Source organism: Protopterus annectens, chromosome 14.part0, assembly GCF_019279795.1.
Source record: "Protopterus annectens isolate FY-2018-M chromosome 14.part0, PAN1.0, whole genome shotgun sequence".
Classification (NCBI taxonomy): Eukaryota; Metazoa; Chordata; order Ceratodontiformes; family Protopteridae; genus Protopterus; species Protopterus annectens.
The window spans coordinates 1100693709-1100714346 of record NC_056748.1 but is presented as its reverse complement, the minus strand read 5'-3'; the positions used below and the strand labels follow the sequence as shown (position 1 = coordinate 1100714346).

The window sequence follows — 20638 nt, the reverse complement described above, 5'->3', positions numbered from 1 at the left end:
AAGTATAAACTTGCAGTTTTAAAGACAGTACTGTATTTTATTTTTCTGTATTTGTTTCACTGAATATTGTGGTCTGTCTCTCTGCAGTTAGTTTCCCTACCCTCCTTCCCTGTTCTTGTTCTGGTGTTAATCTTAGTGGCTTTGGAATTGCCCGCCTCTCCTAAAAATCTGTGTTTGAACACTCCGAGTCCATCTCATTTGCTCACTCAACCAAGTACAGTGAAATCATATTTTGATTTCAGACACTCCTACCAGTACCATCTATTCAGCTCTATCCCAGTCTAGTGTCATAAGCTCATTCTACCGAATAGAGAGAAAACTTGAGAAGGCCAACCCACTTAGGTGCTTAACCTTGAATTATCTTCCGTTTCTCCTTTCTCCCTTTCAATTTTACAATCAACTTTGCTGGACTTTCCTTGTGTTCTGGATGACTGTGCTTCTCAGCTGACAAGTATATTTTTGGCACGTTTTAACTATTCAGAGTTTAATAAAACAAAAATTGAATTCAGCTCAGAATAGTTTGAATAAATTGCATTTAGTAAAACTGTACTTGCTTTAATATTGTTACACACTCAAGTGTGCTAGCGTGCACTACACTTGAATTGTTAGTGCTGTTCTCGTGTACAAAAAAAAATTCTAAGCTTGTTTCCTGCCTTTCCTATAACTTAGTCTAGTCCAGATACAGATTTGCTGTATCCAGGACTGTTTGTAAGCTTCTGAGCCCCCCAAGCCTTTCTGTGTTGGAGGGAAGCCTTCTAGCTTATCAGTGGGAGTGGTAAGCACTAGGTAGCCTATATACCACAAGAGGAGTGGTTTCTGGCCCAGAAATTGTAGTTTGTCCGTTTGGGCAGTTTTTCCAGCTTTTTCAACTTTCTGGTTTAAAAGCCCATATTTGCTCTTGTTTCCCACCTTTCCTGTAACTAGTCTAGTCCAGATACAGATTTGCTGTATCCAGGACTATTTGTAGCTTCTGAGCAGTGTCAAAGTCTGCTCTTCAATTTTACACACAGACCTGCTCGTTCTCTCCTCTCCTGCACTTTTACTAGATCATCAGTCTAGCACTTTACCAGACTTCTTGTAGCAATTATTGCAGCACACAAAAGTGCTGCCAGCACTAAACGTTCTACAAGGAAACCGCTCCAGTACTTATTAATACCAACCCATCCAGGCATGCTTAAAGGTCGGTTCCCTGTGCTTTCTACCTATTGAACCTGGGCATCCTGAGACAATGTAGCAACTGCCTCATTTACACTGACAACCCTTCTGCTCTTACCTCCCAACACTCAGACTAGCGAGTGATGCACTTATATATCCAAACTGGAAGCCACGCACTCTCCAGCCAAGACCGGAAGAGCTGGTCAAGAGGAGAACATCAACACTTGCTCCACACCACATGGAACACACAGCAGCACTGCCTTCACATAAAAACACAAGCCACACACCCACCTTTGCGGAGGCTCTCAAAAATCTACCCAAACAGCAGAAACCTCCAAGGCAGAAAAACACTCAACCACCACAACACAACACTAATCATAAGACACAACTCTCCTAAACAGTGTGCAGAAGAGCATGCCCAGCACAAAAATCATAGGTGACTCCATAGTGGTGGCTCGATAGTGAGGCACACTGATGTCTCACTCACTAGGTTAAACAAGGAGAAAACAGTCAGTTGCCTGTCAGGTGCCAGGATCCGCCACATAACACACGCACTCAGGTCCCTCAACAACAGGTACAAATATGACTCTGTCATTGTACATGTGGGTGTGAATGACCTGAGACTTACCTCCCTAGGCTACAAGAAGAGAGACATGGAGGAGCTCTCGGATTATGTAGACCAGGCAGGTATGACCCTAGCCCTGAGCAGCATCCTACCATCACCCTGAATGATACCCCAGTACAAGCAGAAAATGATCGATTTCAACAATTGACTAAGTTTCTGGTGTCATTCTAAGGGGATCCAGTATCTGTCTGCCTAGGATAACCGGATTAACTGACCTCGATGCTTTGCCAGAAATGGCCTGCATCTGTCACTCCTGGGCTTCTGGATACTGGCCAAGGCTCTTGCCACCCCTATAGTGCCTTTTTTAGGCGGTGTTCCAAAGACCAAATTATCACCATAACAGCTACAAACAAATGCAATTGGAGAATATTAGGGTCCAACCCAACACTCTCATACTGGGCGACTTCAACCACCCCTCCATTAACTGGGAAAACTACTTGTGTATCAATGCACTTGCCCATTTCCTGGAATTCATTAATTCAAATGCCAGGACCAGCTCATTCTTACCCCCTCTAGAGGTAGCAATATCCTTGACCTGGTCATTACTAACATGGGCGACTGTTGCTCTACACCAATAGTTAACGCCTCCCTGGTTACATCCTACCACAAACTAATCACCCTGGAAATCCACATCCCTTCCACCCCCCCCCCCCACAAAGGTAATCACCTTGAAAAACTTCTCCAAAGCTAACTTTAGGGTCCTAAAAACAGAGGTGGCTAACTTCATAGCACCCATGCAAATGGAGAATAGTTGCATGGCTGCCGAATCATACACCAATGCACTGTACAAATACGTACACAAATGCATGCATCTTCCCATACCCAATAGAACCAAGATGCTCACCTCCAAAAAAATGGAAGCCAATCTGGTGGTTCCCCTTCCATAAACTCTACAACAGGAGGAGGAAACTGATGCGGAATAAGGTGAAATCCCAAGACTGGAAAAACTCCATTATCAGCCTCAACAAAAAGTTGAGATCCCTCATCAAATCCTCTAAAGCTAGCTATGAAAACAGAATTGCAACAGATAGTAAAGACAACCGCAAGGCCTTCTATAGTTATGTAAAGAATCTACATGGCAATACCCAGATTTGTTCTGAGCTTCTGCACTATAGTACCTCCTATACAGAGCCAACAGATATTGCCAAATATTGGCTGACCGATTCAGTGCCAACTTTACCCCCCTCTCACCCCCCCCGAAGGACCAATCACAATACCAGTAGATTGCCAGTCACCCAGTATTACTGCTGAACAGGTTAAAACAGCACTGTCCAAGGCCAAGATTACAACTTCCATGGGGGCCTGACAATATCCCTGGCTGTGTTCTACATGAACTACACCTCACCTGTGTGCCCTGTTCAATCACAGCCTCATCTCAGGCTTTGTCCCTACCGAATGGTGCACTGCTACAGTCATCCCTCTCCATAAAGGAGCAACTACAGACCCTGGGAACTATCGCCCCATTAGGCTGAGTCTGACATGCAAAGCTATGGAATGCATCATCACGGACCTAATAAACAAGGATATAGGGAATCTCCAAACTCTGGATCCTACACAGTTTGGTTTTGTGAAGGGTAGATCATGTCTGCTCAACTTGGTTGACTTCTTTGAGTCAGTCACCAGAGCTGTGGATGAAGGCAAGGTGGTTCATACAGCCTACCTTGATCTGGCGAAGCCCTTTGATACCATTCCCCACTCAGGAATCATAGAAAAACTCACTAAGCTAGGCATCAACCCCTATATCACTAGGTGGGTTGCAAAGTGACGCTCAGATAGAACCTACAGTGTGAAAGTAGTGGACTCCAAGTCAGACGGCTGACCAGTCACAAGTGGAGTCCCACAGGGTTCGGTCCTGGGTCCTCTGTTTGGTATCTACTTCTCTGAAGTCCAGGCCAACACGAAGGGTCTCTGGCTGATAAAGTTCACAGACGATTGCAAGTTGGGAGCTATTACTAACTCCCCAAATGATGTTGACATCCTACAGAAAGGCCTCACGGAGACTAACGACTGGTGTCAGAACCATGGCCTTAAACTCAATGCCAAAAAATATGTAGTCATCCCCTTTGGGAAAAACCCAGTTCCCATGAATTAACCACATCGACTGTAGTCCACTAACACAGAAGGTGTTATAAAAGATCTGGGAACACAGGTTGACAACAGCCTCTCTTTTGACCACCACACTGCCACTGTGGTCAGAAAGTCCTTGTATGTGGCACATCTCATTACTAAGTTTTGCATCCAGGAAGAAAGAGGTCATTGTCTCCCTCTACTTCTCCCCTCATTAGGCCAATCAACTACAATGCCCCATTTGGCATGTACCTCACTAGACACCTGCAACAACCAGCAAAAGTACTTCACAAAGAGTATCCTAGGCCTTAAACACTTTTCCTATATGGACAGACAAACTCCAACTATTCTCGGTCTCATATCGCCTACTTAGAGGTGATCTCGGCTTGACATACAAAGCTGTGTCTGATCCAGCTCTGTTAGAAATGCTACATCTAAAGAAATCCCAATCCCTCAGCACCACATGCTCCAGTGACCTCAACCTCATTACCACAATCACCAGAACGTGCTGGAGGGACAGGTTCATAACCCAGAGACTACCCATATGCTATGGAATAGACTTCCCATAAATGTCAAACAGAGCACTTCACTGGCCCTCATCAGGAGAAACCTTGATGAGTGGATGAAAAATAGAAAATTCACCCCGGGGATCACTCCAGTGGCTCTACTTGACAGAGGCACTAGGAACTAAGGTCGGGTGGCACGATGTCAGGGTTATCCTATGGGCTAGGCTTGTAAAGGCTCCAGTGCCATTAGACTAGCACACACCTATGAACTTATGAATCTATGTGAACAGTAACAACCACACAGAATGCTATAGCTACAATGTAGCAGACATTCTATATTCAGTGTTGCAGGACAGGAACAAAGAGACTACAAGTACAAGCAGAACTAATGGGAGGAATTTAACCGAAGAACCAAGGTAAAGAGAACAAACATTTTGGGACAGGAAAGTAAAACAGAGTGAGGAGAAGTTAAGCAAATATTTAACTTGCAGGTTACGGATTAGTCTCCCATATCACAGGCTGATAATGGAGTACAGACAAGGACGGAGGATTAAGTGAAAGCATCAGTCAACATTATGACATCCTGCAGCACTAAGGAAGTATACTGGGCAAGACTATTTTTTTTTTGTAATATAAGGACCCACTCTTCCAAAATTCCATAGTTATGAATCTTTTAGACAACTGAACTGCAGTAAAACAGGCTTCCTTGTATGACTTCACATTCAGCCATACAAGGTCTCAGATTCACATCTGGCAAACAATGTTTTAAAGACAATGGTTTATGACAATGTGAAGAGTTGTTAGAATAGCATTTTTCCAACATAAACGCTTCTTAATCTTAAAAACAGGCAAAATGTATCAGAAAAATATACGAGACTTTAATTCACAAAACACAGCACATAAAACTGCTTTCTGAATGCTCACATTCCTTCCAAAGCTTGATACAGTTAATGTCGTACAAACATTTATCAGCACAAACTTCCAGGTTTTAACACATCTCACCTTTTTTATGACATCATTGAGAAAGATTATTTCTGTTAGCTTCATGGTCAGATCATCCTCATTTGTGCCGGACTTCAGGTCACTCACCACAGAGGGCCTTATACATAGGGGAGGTACCAACAATCGAGTCAAGATCAAGTCTGATGGCTTCCCTGCCTCAGGATTCATTAGCAACAAAGGGGCATCTTCAGTTGGGATTCTTCTAAGAAGATTCAGCACCACCAAGGGATTAAGATTTTCCTGAAAAGGAAAATCAAGCAAAACGTAAACTTGCTGATAATGTGGAACAGCAGAAGCAGAATTAAATAAAATGAGATGCCAACAAGTTAATCTAATTATATACTCTTACAGGAGCAAGCTTTCAAAGGTGATGTAAAAACTTGAATTTAATATTGGGAGCAGAAGACAGTATCAGTTTCTTTTTAACTGCAATAACCTTCCATCAGTTTCTGCAGCTTTACATCACGCTGCAGACAACACTGATGGCCAACACCGTTTCCTTGCCACAAAAATGCTGCTGTAGAAATGTATTTCCAGATAGTGTAAGGGCTTTCAGCATCAAAATGGTGTCAAAGTTAACTGCCTCAGTAACATGCTTTTCTAATAAAGCCTCAAAGTGGTCCATTATTTTCACTATAAGTAGACAGCGGAGAGCAGAAACAGCTCCTCCTAGTCCCTTCACAAAATGCCAATACTGGCTATGACAATTCTGTATAACCAGAACTTGCAGGGATTAACCTTGGATCTTCTGAGCAAGAAATCCCCTCAAACTACTTGCAGCATACAATAAAAAAACACTAACACTGGGGAAAAAAAAAAGATTCACTAACAGAATCTACAGAAAAGAAAGGGTTGGGATGATAGACAGGAGTACTTAGTGACTGAGTTTTCCCTTACATAGTTACTGTTACACAGACTACTTTTAAAAGAAACTGTACTAACTTTAAGCAAATGACATGGGCAGTAATTCATAAACATATGGACCCGTTCCCAAATGGCATCCATCTGAAAAGGCTGATAAGCTCCATAACAGCCATGCCAGCACCTTCCATCCCAGAAGGGACTAACTCATTACATCTCATCTTAAAACTTACACAATGGCACACTCAACTGCATTACATATTCAACCTCTGTCTAGTGCAGATAAATAACTATTGACTGTTTTTAGGATATTAATTTATATAGATATATTTCACTTTTTTCTAAATATCTCAACAACCGAGTAACAGACCTACTTAGCCCAGTGATGGTGAACCTATGACATGTGCGTCAAAGGGGACATGCCACGACGTTTTGGGCGACACCAGCATTCAATACCAGAGTTACCAAATAAACTGAACACAAATACAAGAAATATGTGACCCTGCACTTATCTATTAAAACTCTGCAACAAAAAAGTCATTAATTGATGTTAATCAAATCAAATGCAGTGCTCCGTGTTTTTTTTTCAGTTCAATTCAAAATTACTATTAAAAGTAGGGTAATTTTTTTGGCGGACAATTATCAGTGCACATATCGTTTTCTCTGTTGTAAGTCACTGATTTTTCTTTTACTTTTATAACGCATAGCAACACATGATTGGACTGTATTTTTTTTTAATAAATGAATATGTACAGAATTGTTTCTCTTTTGTTCGTTTGGGGGGGGGGGGGGGAGAGTCAAGATAGGCATTTTCTAAATTTTTGACACGCCAAGCCCAAAATGTTTACCATCACTGCCTTAGCCTCATATTAAAGCTCTCAGCTAGATGAATAAAATCATGCTGACAGTGTGTGTAACTTGAGTGGTTGCTGATACATTGTAAGTTGTTTAGAAAGTATTACAAATGTAATAGTTACTGTGTTTACTGTGACTTATAAAATTCGGTTTAAGAGCTAGAACAAAAAGAATACTACCACTACAAAAATAGTTTGCGCTGACGAGTTTGGCATTTATACTTATTTTATAACCCCTGTACATCCAGAAATAAACATTCGTTTGAAATGTGAGGACATAATTTGATTTGGTCAAAAGGGTTAGGCTCCACCCATTGGAAGTTACAGTGCAAACTTCCTGAGCTTCATTGGAATGAATGAGTTAAAACAAGTTTGTACTGTTTTATAAAGAAATGGATACTAGTCCAAGTCCGTGCCTAATTTAGCAGGAAAATTTCTGAATATGCAGAAGTGGAAGCACCAAACAGGTACTCAAACTGTTTGCTGTATTACTTGAAAAAAAAAAAAAAAAGGTAATAATCCAACCACTTAGAGTTTGTTTGCCTACTACAAACCACTGTCTGCATTTCATAAAAACAAAGTCTTCTTAATGTCCTTTTTTGTATAATATGACAACAGTCTCGATAGCTAAAATATGAAACATACTTTAATTTTTGTACATCAGAAAGAATAGTGGCAGACAAGAGAATGGCTCAAAGAAATGGCTTTTTTTTGCAGAAGCCCATCCTAAATCTAAAACTTCACGGACTAAATGACAGTTTTCACCTATGCACTCATCCCAGCACTGAAAGATGCACTCAATCTGAAAGCACATATACAGGAAGGAAGAGGAGTGTCCACCATAAATCAAATTCGTAGATCAGTCAAAGGGGTGTAGGTTGGACTATTCAATCTTCTGACTTCAATTTGCAGAAGATACAGAAGCCATCTTTTACCCAATGGAAATAATAATGGCCTTCATGTATGCATGCGTAGAAAGCAGTGTTGAGAGCTAGGAAAAATTAAAGTTATGAACTTAAAACAATGGATCTTTGTAGTCTTCTTTTTGTTTGGTTCAACATGTGGGTTGCCAGATCATACTTTCTTGCCTTATACCAAAGCTTTTGGATCTGAAAGCTCCGATTCCTCCCCTACCTGCCTAAATTAACCTCTGATCGTGTTTGCTGACCAACCACACAAATTCACGGTGTGTATGTGAATATATGTGTTATTAAAACAAAGGATCAACCAGGGGCCAAAAAAGATCTGGCTGATCTGTAGAGGGACAATGACAATTTGGAAAGGGAACAGAAGGAGGGTAGTGGAACCAGATGAAAAAGAATGCAATGTGAATTTAGTGTTACTGTAATTTCATAACTTTCGTAAGAGATGTCGACTTTTTTTTTACCTGATTTAACATGTGGAACAGATTCCCAAGCTACATGAGAAGTACCTGGGTGGACTCATTCCTAAGAATGGCAGAACCGAAAGATGTGCGCATCCTGGACTGCACATCTAGTTTGTAGTGAGACACAAAAATATGAGTTGAGGACCAAGTTGTTGTTGCATATCACTTGTATAGGAGCTCGTTTTGCAAAAGTTGTTGATTGCCTTTGCTCTTGTTGAATATTCTTTAGACTGATTGTAGAGGCATGCCTAGTGAATCGTACTCAAAGGAAATGAAGTTAGTTAACCATCTTGAAAGGGTATGTTAAAGACTGAAGCAAAATGACGACATCCCAGCGAGGGAATGGATTCCCAGCTGGGGATTCTTAATGGAAGCATTGTTGAATCACGTGTGGAAGTTTGAAATGGCTGCCAACTGTCCTTTAATTGTTGAATAACTTGATCCAGTCAAGAAAAGTTAAGATGGAAATTCTAAAATTTTTGGAAGTGGTACTGAAAAGTGATTAGACCTTTACAAGATGCCCAGCTGGAGAAATATTTGCTCTTATAAGTCTTTTTTGTAGAATTCCTTTGTAAGATATGATTCACATTACTAATCAGGAAAACTTGGCATCTCTGCTAGTTGTTAGAACTGGAGAAACTATGCAGTTAATTTTAGGGTCTTTAGGTCCGGTAGACGCAGCCCGGAGGGTTTAGTGATTACTTCCAAAAATTGATCCAGTGTCTGCGGTGGGTGAACTAGGTGAGGCCAAAGAAAGGGGAACCATACCTGCTGAAGCCAGAAGGGAGCAATGAGGATTACCCATGGTCTTGCACTCTGTTGCTTTCTCAATAAACTTTGTGATAAGAGGAAGGGGAAGGGAGGCATAAAGGAGAACTGGGGCCAAGGGTGGACTACAGCATCTCTCGATGATAGTGTGGAGGGATGAGGACAAAGTAACTTAATTTGTTTGTTTATTTGCATCTGTTTACCGGGGTGGTCCAGCTGGGCTAGAAGTGCCCATTTTCAGTGGAGTCCCAGGGAGAAAAGCTCCACATATAAAGACATATCACATACAATACAGAATTTACATTAATAAAGACATTTAGTACATATTATTGGCAGCTTATACAATTGGTGAAAAAAACACTACATAAGTAATCGTTCTCAAATCAAAGATATTATACAAGCAATACAGAGTATATATATGAGAACATTCCAGACGAGTAGTTTTCAGCTAGCAGAATTTATATATAGGACACTTCATGCAGTGGGTGCAAAGCGCATATAGGAATTACAGACTAGGTACTTAAACTTTTCACATGTTTAGGAGGTGGAATAGCTGAGCAACAGGCTACATTAGTCCTGTTGCAAGGAGTCAGCAAAGTCGGTGGATATTGCTGCAGATATAAGTGGTGGTATGATATTAAGGTAAGCTGTGAGAGTACCTGATTGTCTCGCCTGGTTCAATGGTAGGTCTACAGGGGTTAAGAAGAAAAGGAAGTAGACAGGAGGGATCAATGGTAGGATAATGTGGGTTAGTAGAACGGGGAAGTAGACAAAATGGAGAGGCAGAGTAAAGAGACAGATGGATGTGAAAGGAGTATATGCCAGAGTAGTAGAGTGGGGGTGAGAATAGTTGTGATGGTTGAAGTTAGGTTATATGAGATGTGGTGTTAGCACATGTGCACAGCCAAGATGAGGAGAGGCGTTTCAGACATGACTTGAAGGGAGTGACTTTGCGGGTGGAGCCAAGTGTTAGGGGGGGGGGGTTTAAAAAGTTTTGCGATGGTAAAGGAGTAAAGCATCTGGCCAGCCGAAAGTTTGGGTTTTTCTACATTTACGAGCAGTTGATTGTTAGACCGGAGTGGTCTGTTAGGATGGTATAAAGCAAGTATAGAAGATAAACAAGGGCACATGGATGGATTATGAATGAGTTTGTGAGCTGTAGTTAGCTGGATAAAGGTGAGATAGTCGGGAAGTTCAAGCCATTTTAGGTTGTGTAATGATGAGCAGTGGTGGGATGAGTAGGAGGCATTAGTTACAAACTTAGCAATTTTGTTGTAGCAGGAGTCTAATTTGGACATTAGAGAGGACTGAATATTGGGTGCGGAGGGGGGCACTGTATAAAAGAGAGGGTAACAGAAACGAGGAGGCAAGGGAAAGTCGGGTTGATGCACTGAATAGATGTGTCGGTAGTGCCAAGCTTTTGATGCATCTTTTTGACAATGGACTGGAAGTGCAAGTTGAATGTTCATAGGTTGGTACTAGGCTATCGGCCCTACGGCCTATACAAGCCTAGCCATAACAATTCCCTGGATATTTCTTCCCACAATATTTACTTCCCTGGCCCCTGTCTAGCAGGGCAACTGACGTGATCCCCAGACTGAATTTCCTATCTCCCATCCAATAGTCAAGGTTCCTTTTATAGGTTCATAGGTTAGTACTAAGCTAACTGCTCTTGCGAGCCATTTTAAGCCTAGCCAATTATCTCTTGTGAGACTCAAACCCTGCACCTTGTGTTTGTGAGGCAAACACCTTAACCATTAGGCCATCTTCCCAACCCAAGGAGGCACTCTGCTTGACATGTATGGGCAGTCTATTCCAGAGTATGGGGAGTCTCTGGGTCAGGAACCTATCCCTCCAGCATGTTTTGTTCACTGTGATGACAAGGTTTAGATTCCTGGAGCGTGTGGCTCTGAGGGATTGGGATTTCTTTAAGTGGAGCATGTCCAACAGCTCAGGGTTTGACATGGCCTTGTATGTTATGCAGAGATCACCTCTGAGTAGATGATATACCACATAGTACAGCTGGAGATTTTTTAGACAGTCAGTATAGGGCATCTGCTTTAGGCCTGTGATTCTTTTAGTGAGGCATTTCTGCAGCCTTTCCAGCTGTTGCAGATGTCTTGTGAGGTACATACCAAACTGGGCATAGTACTCTATAATGGGTCTAATGAGGGATGAGTACAGTGGGACAATGACCTCCTTTTTTCTGGATGAAAAGCAGTCAGTGGTGAGGTGCCACATAGAAGGATTTCCGGACTGTTGTGGCAATGTGGTCATTGAAGGCGAGACCACTGTCTACCTGTGTCCAAGTCTCTCATCACATGTTCGGTATTTAGTGTACTGCCACCTATGTGGTAATTCATGGGTACATGTTTTTTCCACAAAGGGGATAACTACACATTTCTTGGCATTAAGCTTGAGCCCATGGCTCTGGCACCAAGCTCCTGTTTCTGCAAGGCCCTTTTGGAGAATATCCACGTCCTTTGGGGATTCAATAATGGCTCCCAGTTTGCAGTCCCTTAGTATTGGCCTATACTTCAGAGAAGTAGATGCCAAACAAGAGCGGTCCCAGGACTGAACCCTGAGGTACTCCACTTGTCTGGAGCTGGATTTGGAGTCAGCTACTTTTACAGTCTGGGTTCTGTCAGTAAGCCAGCTGGCAGCCCATCGAGTGACATAGGGATTTATGCCCAGCTTAGTAAGTTTATCTATGATTGCAGAGTGGGGGATGGTGTCGAAGGCCATGGCGAGGTCCAGATAGGCTGTGTGGACCACCTTACCCTTGTCCACAGCTCTGAAGACTTATTAGAAGTCAATCAGGTTCAGGAGACGAGATCGGCCCTTCACAAACCCAAACTGGGTGGGGTCCAGTGTTTGAAGGTTGCCAATGTCCTTGTTTATAAGTTCTATGATAATGCGTTCCATGCCCTTGCAGATCAGGCTCGTCAGACTGATGGGATGGTAGTTCCCGGGATCCAAGGCGGATCCCCCCTTGTGGAGTGGGATAACTGCAGCTGTGCGCCACTCAGTGGGCATGAAGCTTGAGGTGAGGCTATGATTAAACATGACACTTAGGTGAGGTAGCAGTTAATTTTGTAGTTCATGTAGTACACAGCCCAGGATGTCATCTAGTCCCATGGATGCTGTATTAGCTTTGGAGAGTGCAGTTTCTACCTGTGTGGCCGTGATTACCAGAATTTGACAATTTTTTGGTATTGAGATGGGCCCTTTAGGGGGTGAAGCTTGCACTAAATCGATCTGCCAGGATATTGGCAATATCCTTGGGATCAGTATATTTAATGCCATTCTGTTGTAGCTCAGAGCATATCTGAGCATTGCCATTTAGATTCTTGACATAACTATAGAATGCCTTGTGGTTGTCTTTGGAATTTTTGGCAATTTTATTTTCGTAACTAGCTTTGGAAGATTTTATGATGGATCTCAGCTTCTTACTGAGACTGGTAAGGGAGTTTTTTGCATTCTGGGATTTTCCTCTTTTCTGCAACAGTTTCTTTCTTCTGCTGTACAGTTTATTTATGGCAGGGGACTACCAGATTGGCTTCCTTTTTTTGGAGGAGAGCATCTTGGTTCTATTTGGGATGGCACGATTCATGCACAAGTGGATGTGCTCGTACAGTGCCTTAGTATATGATTCAGTAGTCGAACTTTCAGCTCCCATCTGCATGGGTGTCATGAAGTTTGTCAGTTCTGACTTGAGTAGCATGGAGAGGTTTTTTACGGAGGTTTCCTTACTGGGGGGGGTGGGGGTGGGATGTGGATGTCAAGGGTGAATTGCTTATGGTCAGACCTGAACAATGAGGGGGTGACCACTGGTGTGGAGCATCTGTCTCCCATGTTGGTAAAGACCAGGTCTAGGATATTGGAGCCCCTGGTAGAACAATGGATTAGTTGATCCAGGGCTTTGGAATTTATGAATTCCAAGAACCGTTGGGAAAAGGAGTTGGTACCCGAGTAGTTTTCCCAATTAATGGAAGGGTAGTTGAAATCACCCAGTATTAGGGTGTTTCATTGTATCTTAATATATTTTGTCCAGTATGTTTAGAAAGGTGTAGTGAAAATCTTGGGGCATGGTGGGGGATCTGCAGCAAGCTACAATTTGGAATGCAATCTTACCTAGTGTTAGTTGCACCTGGAGAATTTCAGATGCGTTGTGTTGGACAATTAGCCCAGAGGTGTGAATATCCTTGGCAACTATGGACACTCCCTCCATCTTTAGTGTTTCAGTCTTGATTTGGTGGCCGAAAAGTGTGGTAAGAGTTGTAGCCTGGTATTGCAGGGGTGCTCTCCGGAGCCTTGAACCAGGTCTCAGTTACTGTACAGATATTGATGTTCTCCACTTTTAGGAGTGCCTCGAAAGAGTGCATTTTGAGGTTTAGACTTCTAGCATTGAGTAGCATTGCCTTCAGATTTTGCATGCTTGTATCTATTACGGTGGTGGCTTTGTCCTTTGAACCTTGCCTAAAAAAGGCACTATAGGGGTGGCAAGAGCTTTAGCCAGTAACCTGAATCCCAGGGGTGACAGGTGCAGACCATCTCTGGCAAAGCATCATGGTTTGTCGATCATGTCATCCCAGGCAGACAGATACTGGATCCCCTTTGAATGACACCAGAAGCTTAGCCAATTGTTGAAGTCAATCATTTTGTCCTCATACTGTGGTATCATTCTGGGGGAAGGCAGGATGCTACTCAGAGCTAGGGTCATACCTGCCTGGGCTACATGATTTGAGAGCTCTTCCATGTCTCTTTTCATGTAGTCCAGGGAGGTATTTCTCAAGTCATTCACTCCAACATGGACAATGACGGTTGTATTTGTTGAGAGTGACTTGAGTGCGTGTGTTATGTGGCGGATCCTGGCACCCGACAGGCAGCTGACTGTAATTTTCTCCTTATTCAGCCTGGTGAGTGGGACATCAGTGTGCCTGACTATAGAGTCACCTATGACTCAAGTGTTGGGTACACTGTCTTGCCTTAGGGACTGTTTTTGGGTGGCACACTGGTGTTGTGAGCTATGTGTCACTTTGGTTGTGACTGGTGTTTGTTTGCATGTCAGTTTCAGAGGTCCTTGTTGCTTGGGCAGGTTAATGTTAAGGGCCTCCGCATAAGTGGGTTTGGTGTTGCTATGTATGGGTGTTGATGGTGTGGGTTTTTGTCTGATGACATCTAGGAGTTTTGTGCTAGGTACAATGTTGATGGTGGTACCATTTAGAGATTGAATGGCGAGGTTCTCTTTGTAGGGGTGTGGACTTTTTGGGGGCAAAGATTACTAGTCTGGTTTTGTTGGGGTTCAGGGCAAGATGATCATTAGACATCCAAATTTCTGTGGAGCTGAGGGCATTTAGGGCGAGTTGGTGTAGTTCCGAGTTGTTTGCAGTGCAGATTACAGTGCAGTCATCTGCGTACTGGATGAGTGAGGCTTGAGAGAATTGGTGTGTAAGTTATTGATAACTAGGCTAAACAGAAGTGAGCCTAAAATGGACCCTTGAGAAACACCAGTGGCGGTGTTTAGGAAAGGGAAGAAAGAGTTCAGCCATTTAGCTGATTGTTGCTCATTAGTGAGGTAATTAGTGAACCAGTTTAGAGTTTGAGGTGAGGTACCCATGTTAGAGAGTTTTATTAGGAGAGAGCGGGATATAGTATCCAAAGCTTTAGAAAAAGCAAGAAATAGTGAAGATACGATTTTACCAGCGTTACAGGCTCGGTTGACAGTATCCATGAAGGATATGAGGGCAGCGGTGGCACTATGTCCCGGCTTAAATCTGTGTTTGGTGGGGGAGAGGATGTGGTTGTGAGTCAGATGGTGAAGAAGTTGAGAATGAATACATTTTTCCAGAATCTTAAGAGATGGGCGATAGTATAGCAATGGTATAGAAGTTGGTGGCGTCTATGTTGGGGCCCCCTTTATGTAGGGAGAGGATATAAGCTTTTTTCCAGATGATGGGCACATAGGATTCTTGGATAGACCTATTGAGAAGTATGCTGACAGGGTAAGTGATTGAGTTGGCTGAGATTTGCAGGTATTTGGCAGGAATATTGTCAGGGGTATTTGTGCATGGTTTGAGTTTCAGAAGCAATTTTTTAATAGTCGAGGTGGGTATAGGTGATGGAGTAAAGTTGGGAATAGGGGTGTACTGGTGTTGGCTGTGGAGAGGTCTGTGGTAGACAAGCTGGTCTTGGGAAAGGGAGCGGTTAGACTGGCTATAGTATCTATGAAATAGGAGTTGAAGGTTGCAGTAATTTCAATGGGTGTTTTATTTGGGTCTGGGCAAAGATTATTACTAGAGCCTGGGTTTAATAAAGAATTGAGAGCGCTCCAGAATTTCCTTGGGTTTTGCTCGTAATGATTTTGTAGTGTAAGGTAGTGTTCTTTTTTTGTTTTGTAGTATTAGGCGCTTAACCTGGTTTCGGAGCGGTTTGTCCTGGGCGAGGTCAGATGGTTTTTGTTTTTTGCCAGATTTTCCACGATTTGTCTCTGCGTTTCATGAGATCCTTAGAGGATTTTGTTAGCCAACTGGCATGATTGGTCTTTACTCTCTTTTGTCTAAGGGGACCATCTAAGGGGAGCGACCTTGTTTAGTATGATGTGGAAGGCTGAGTTGAAGAACTCAACTGCCTCATCAAGGGAAAGTGATTTTAGTGCATCCAAGTTGATGCTAAATAACCTTTGGTTAAAGCTAGATGGACACAACTGGGATTCATCTCTGGTAACCTTGTACTGATGTTTATTAATTGTTGTGGTACACTCACGTTGTATAAAGGCTGGTAAGTGGTCACATACTACTGGAGTGTATACTAGCTGACGTGATCTTATTTGGGTCTGACACTAAAATCCAGTCTAGGATAGAGTCATTAATATTAATTTTATTAGGCCTGGTTATGGTGTTAACTAGCTGGATGAACTTGCAAAGATTGATATTGCAGTTAGAATGGTGTGGGGATATGTCAAGCCAATTAATATTTATGTCTCCCAGTACGATAGTCTAATTTTTTATGTTAGCAGATGCCTAGGCAAGGATTTCCTCAAGAATTGTGATGCTATTGCCTGGGGGAATGTAAATGACCATCACACAGATGTTTTTGCATTTGTTGTTTAGGTAAGAAGCTAAAAGGTCATAGCAAGGTTGGCCCCACTTGAAGATATCGTTTGCCACTGTTTTAAGAGACCACTCATTAGGCAGTAATGTAGTTCTGCTCAGTTTGTCCAAGATGGTGGATGCCCCAAGTTTATGCACTGCTACTAGAAAGTGGCTTAAAGAAATCGACTACTGCCAGATTCTCAAGGCTTCTCAGCAAAGAGGGTACAATCTAGACCAGCCTCATTTGCTGATGTACCAAACCACTGACATTGTCTAAATATATGGCAATCACATCTATAGGTAAATGGTCTTGAAGAGCCTGCAACATAAGGAGGACCACTCAACTCCAAGACATTGCTATGAATGTTGAACTCTACTGAGGACTAAATTCCATGGCCTGTTCTCCCTTAGAAATACCCCCATCCCAAAAAAGGGATGCATCTGTGGTCACTGTGGCTTTGGGTATCAGAGGAAGGAAGTGCGTGCCATGAGTCACTGAGTTAGACAAACCCCACCATTCAATATGGTTACTGTAGAACCGCATGACACACATTCTGAAGTAAAGGGGATGAATTTTCTGAGACCACTGTACAACTAGTGTCCATTGTATGACTGCATGTAATCTGTGTATCAACTGTCTAATGTAATATTTTACTGTGTACATGGAGCTTTTCTCCCAGAGCCTCCGCTGAAAAAAGACATGTGTCCAGTCGGACTTACCCTGTTAACAAATGTAAAATAAATAAATAAAAATTGTAGAACCTCATGGGATATCTAGTTAAAGGAGCCATCAGAGTTGAAGCCGCCACTACACCTAAGAGGCATAATATCAGTCGAGCCTGGGGCTTGGGATGATTTACTACCTTAAGAGCAACTGAAATTATTTATTTGACCTGTGCTGAGGGTAGCTTTCCTATCTGATATACAGTGTTTATGTAGCAGCCTATGAATTCTATGGCTTGGGTTAGCTGTAGTTTGCTCTTGTTGGTGTTTATACAGATGGCCAGATGGGTCAATAGCTGCAAAAATAATGACTGATGTGTTAAATGCAGATCCCAGAAAGTATTTATTTTTTTATTTTATTTATTTAACATTTGTTGACCGGGAAAGTCCGACTAGGTTCCACAGATCCTGTTTTCAGCGGAGGCCCGGGGAGAAATGCTCCAGAAGCATGTCTTTAGAATGTGGGAGGAAACCGGAGTACCCGGAGGAAACCCATGCGAACGCAGGGAGAACATGCAAACTCCACACAGAAGGCACCCCAGCCGAGAATCGAACCGGAGAACCTCTTGCTGTGAGGCGACAGCATTAACCGCTGCACCACTGCGCCGCCCAAGTAGCAAGAAGAAACCAATCATCTAACTATGGGAATACTTAGATACCTTGAATCCTGAGATAGGCTGTCACAGTTGCCATTATCTTGGTGAATACCTGGGGGGGGGAGGGGGGGGGTTTGACTGACTGGCATCACTCTGAACAGATGGTGAAAGGCCCCCGGACGGAAAATAGTTGTGTAAACTCTTAACCATAGCCATAGATGTCCTTCTCTTCTATATGCTGCAGTATTCACAACACGAGGGAATCCTCCGCCAGCTGACTTGTACATCCGGCCAGTATATAAAAGTCTAGTGCTACTGGGAGGTAAGTGCACTGTCACACAGAAGCAGAACGTACGACACTCAAAATGATGTTAGGTATAAAGTGAATGCCAGCTCATACCACACCTCAGAAAGTACAGTTTTGTACCTACCATAAATGTAGATGTCCGAACTGGATAGCATCTGCAGTCATAACAAGTGGGTTGTCCTGTCGTCAGGCAGCCCTGCAGTCGGCCGGATTCCAAAGTCCGGGTCCGGCTTCGGCTGATGTCGCACTCCACCCGACGTCATCTCTGTTGGTCTTCGGGTATAAAAGCATCAGCCGACGCCATTTTCCTCAGTGTTTCTTGCCCCAGATGCCAGTAGCCCTCTTGCAGGCTAAAATTTGGATAGATGCCAATGTTTCCAAATAGATAGAGGTAAACACAAAAATAAGCATATATGTACATATATACAAACAAATACACCATAAAGACTCCCCAACAGCTAGCTATTAGGAGGGTAAAACACCCTAGGAGTACCACAGAGGGAAGGCGGAGGGTAATCCTGACTGCAGATGCTATCCAGTTCGGACATCTACATTTATGGTAGGTACAAAACTGTACTATGTCCTTCATGGATGCATCTGCAGTCATAACAAGTGGGTAGAATACCATAGCCAACTAGGGAGGAGGATAAAAGTAGATTATGGTGTGTTTAGGATCCCTTGCAGTACAGCAGTGGCAAATCCTGCTCGGGATCTGGAATATAGAGGCAAATTATAATGCTTGGCAAATGTATGCACGGAGGTCCAAGTAGCCGCCTCAATAATGTCTTTGGTTGCCACTCCTCGTAAGAAGGCTGTGGTAGTGGCTGTTGCCCTTGTAGAATGAGGTCTTATGTTCTGTGGAATTGGTTTTCCATGGAAGGAGTAACAGTATCGTATGCAATTTCCTATCCATTTGGAGATTGTCTGTTTGGAAATAGCTTTTCCTTCCCTTCCTGTTGCATAGGCTACAAAAAGTTGGTCAGTCTTTCTGCTATTTTTGTTCTGTCCAAGTAGTAGCGTAGCTGTCTATGTACATCCAAGGTATGCAGTATTCTTTCCCTCTGTTTTGTGGGTTGGGAAAGAAGGTAGGTAGGTGGATTGCCTGGTTTAAAGATACTCTGGATACCACCTTGGGCATAAATGTAGGATTAGTCCTCATGGACACTCTATCTTGGTGGAAGATTAGGAAGGGTTGCACTGCCATTAAGGCCTGTAGTTCTGAAACCCTCCTTGCTGAAGTAATTGCCAGTAGGAAAGCAGTTTTCCATGACAGGTGTTGTAGGTCTGCTGTTGCTGCTGGTTCAAAGGGTGATAGTGTCAACTTTTCTAGCACAAAGTTTAAATCCCAAGCTGGTAATGGTGGTTTCCTTGGAGGTTTTACATTCTTGATTCCTCTGAGGAACTGCCTGAGCAAAGGGTGCGAAAAACAGGTGGATCAAAGCTGTATTCTGCTGAAATAGCTGATGCATGTATCTTGATGGAGGAGTAGGACAGGCCTGAATGAAGAAGTTCGCCAGATACTCCAGAATGTTAGGCATATCTATGTTTGACACATCTTTTCCTCTTTCCGTACTCCAAATGACAAACCTTTTCCATTTTCCAGCATAGTTCCTTCTTGTTGAAGGTCTGCGTGCTTCAAGAATAATGTCTTTAACTCTTTGGGAAAGTTCTGGATTAGCTGCTGCTATGTGATGCTCCATGCAGTCAGTTGCAGCGTTTTTACGTTTGGATGTATGATGCTGTAGTTGTTCTGAGTTAACATCAAAGGCATCAGGGGTATTGGCCACATATTGTTCCGAGACATGCTCTTCAGTAGTGGGTACCAGTGTTGTCTTGGCCAGTTTGGAGCTATCAGGATTATCCTTGGACGTTCTTCCTTGATTTTTAGTAGTACCTTGTGTATCAAAGGAAGAGGTGGGAATGCATATGCTGTTAGGCCTTTCCAGTTGAAGGAGAGTGAGTCCACTTTCCATGCTAGTGGGTGGAATGTCCTTGTGCAGAATTTTTTGAGCTGGTGATTGAGAGGTGATGCGAATAGGTCTATCTGTGGCATTCCCCATTTCTTTGAGATGATCTTGAAGATGTCCGGGTGCAGCTTCCATTCGTGGGCATCCAAAGTGGTTCTGCTTAATATATGTCTGCTATAGTATTGTCTTTCCCCGGTACAAATATTGCCTGTAACTGAATGTTGTAGCTGAGTGCCAGGGTCCACAGCTCCAAGGTCATTCTGCATAGGGGGTATGAATGAGTGCCTCCCTGTTTGTTGATGTACCACATGACTGTGGTGTTGTCTGTCCTTATCAACTGGCCCTCTTTGAGGAATGGTTTGAACTTTTGGATTGCCAGTTTTACTGCCAGCATTTCTTTTAGATTGATGTGTAGGTGAAGTTGATCCTGTGTCCACAATCCTTGCACGCATTTGTCCAGCATGTGGGCCCCCCATCCTAGGTCTGAAGCGTCTGTTGTGATGGTCTGGCTTGGTTGACATCTGCGAAAGGGTAGGCCTGGGTTTGACTGGCATGCCTGAGCCCACCATAGGAACTCCTGTTTTAAGCATGGAATTAGTGGGATTTCTGTTTCTAGACTGTGTCTGTGTTGGGACCATAAATTCTTTAGGTACCACTGTAGTTTCCTCATATGTAGTCTGGCAAATGGGACCAAGATTATGCATGATGCCATGAAGCCCAAGGCCT

General features: G+C 43.0%; 1 protein-coding gene across 1 annotated transcript in view; it reads right to left on the bottom strand.

Moving 5' to 3' along the window:
- Positions 1–20638, bottom strand: part of POLR3A (RNA polymerase III subunit A) — a 1593947-nt gene that overhangs the window by 1165018 nt on the left and 408291 nt on the right. Inside the window, exon 6 of the mRNA XM_044055661.1 lies at positions 5356–5595. Coding sequence (XP_043911596.1) covers positions 5356–5595 — 240 coding nt within the window. The remainder of the gene's footprint in view (positions 1–5355; positions 5596–20638) is intronic.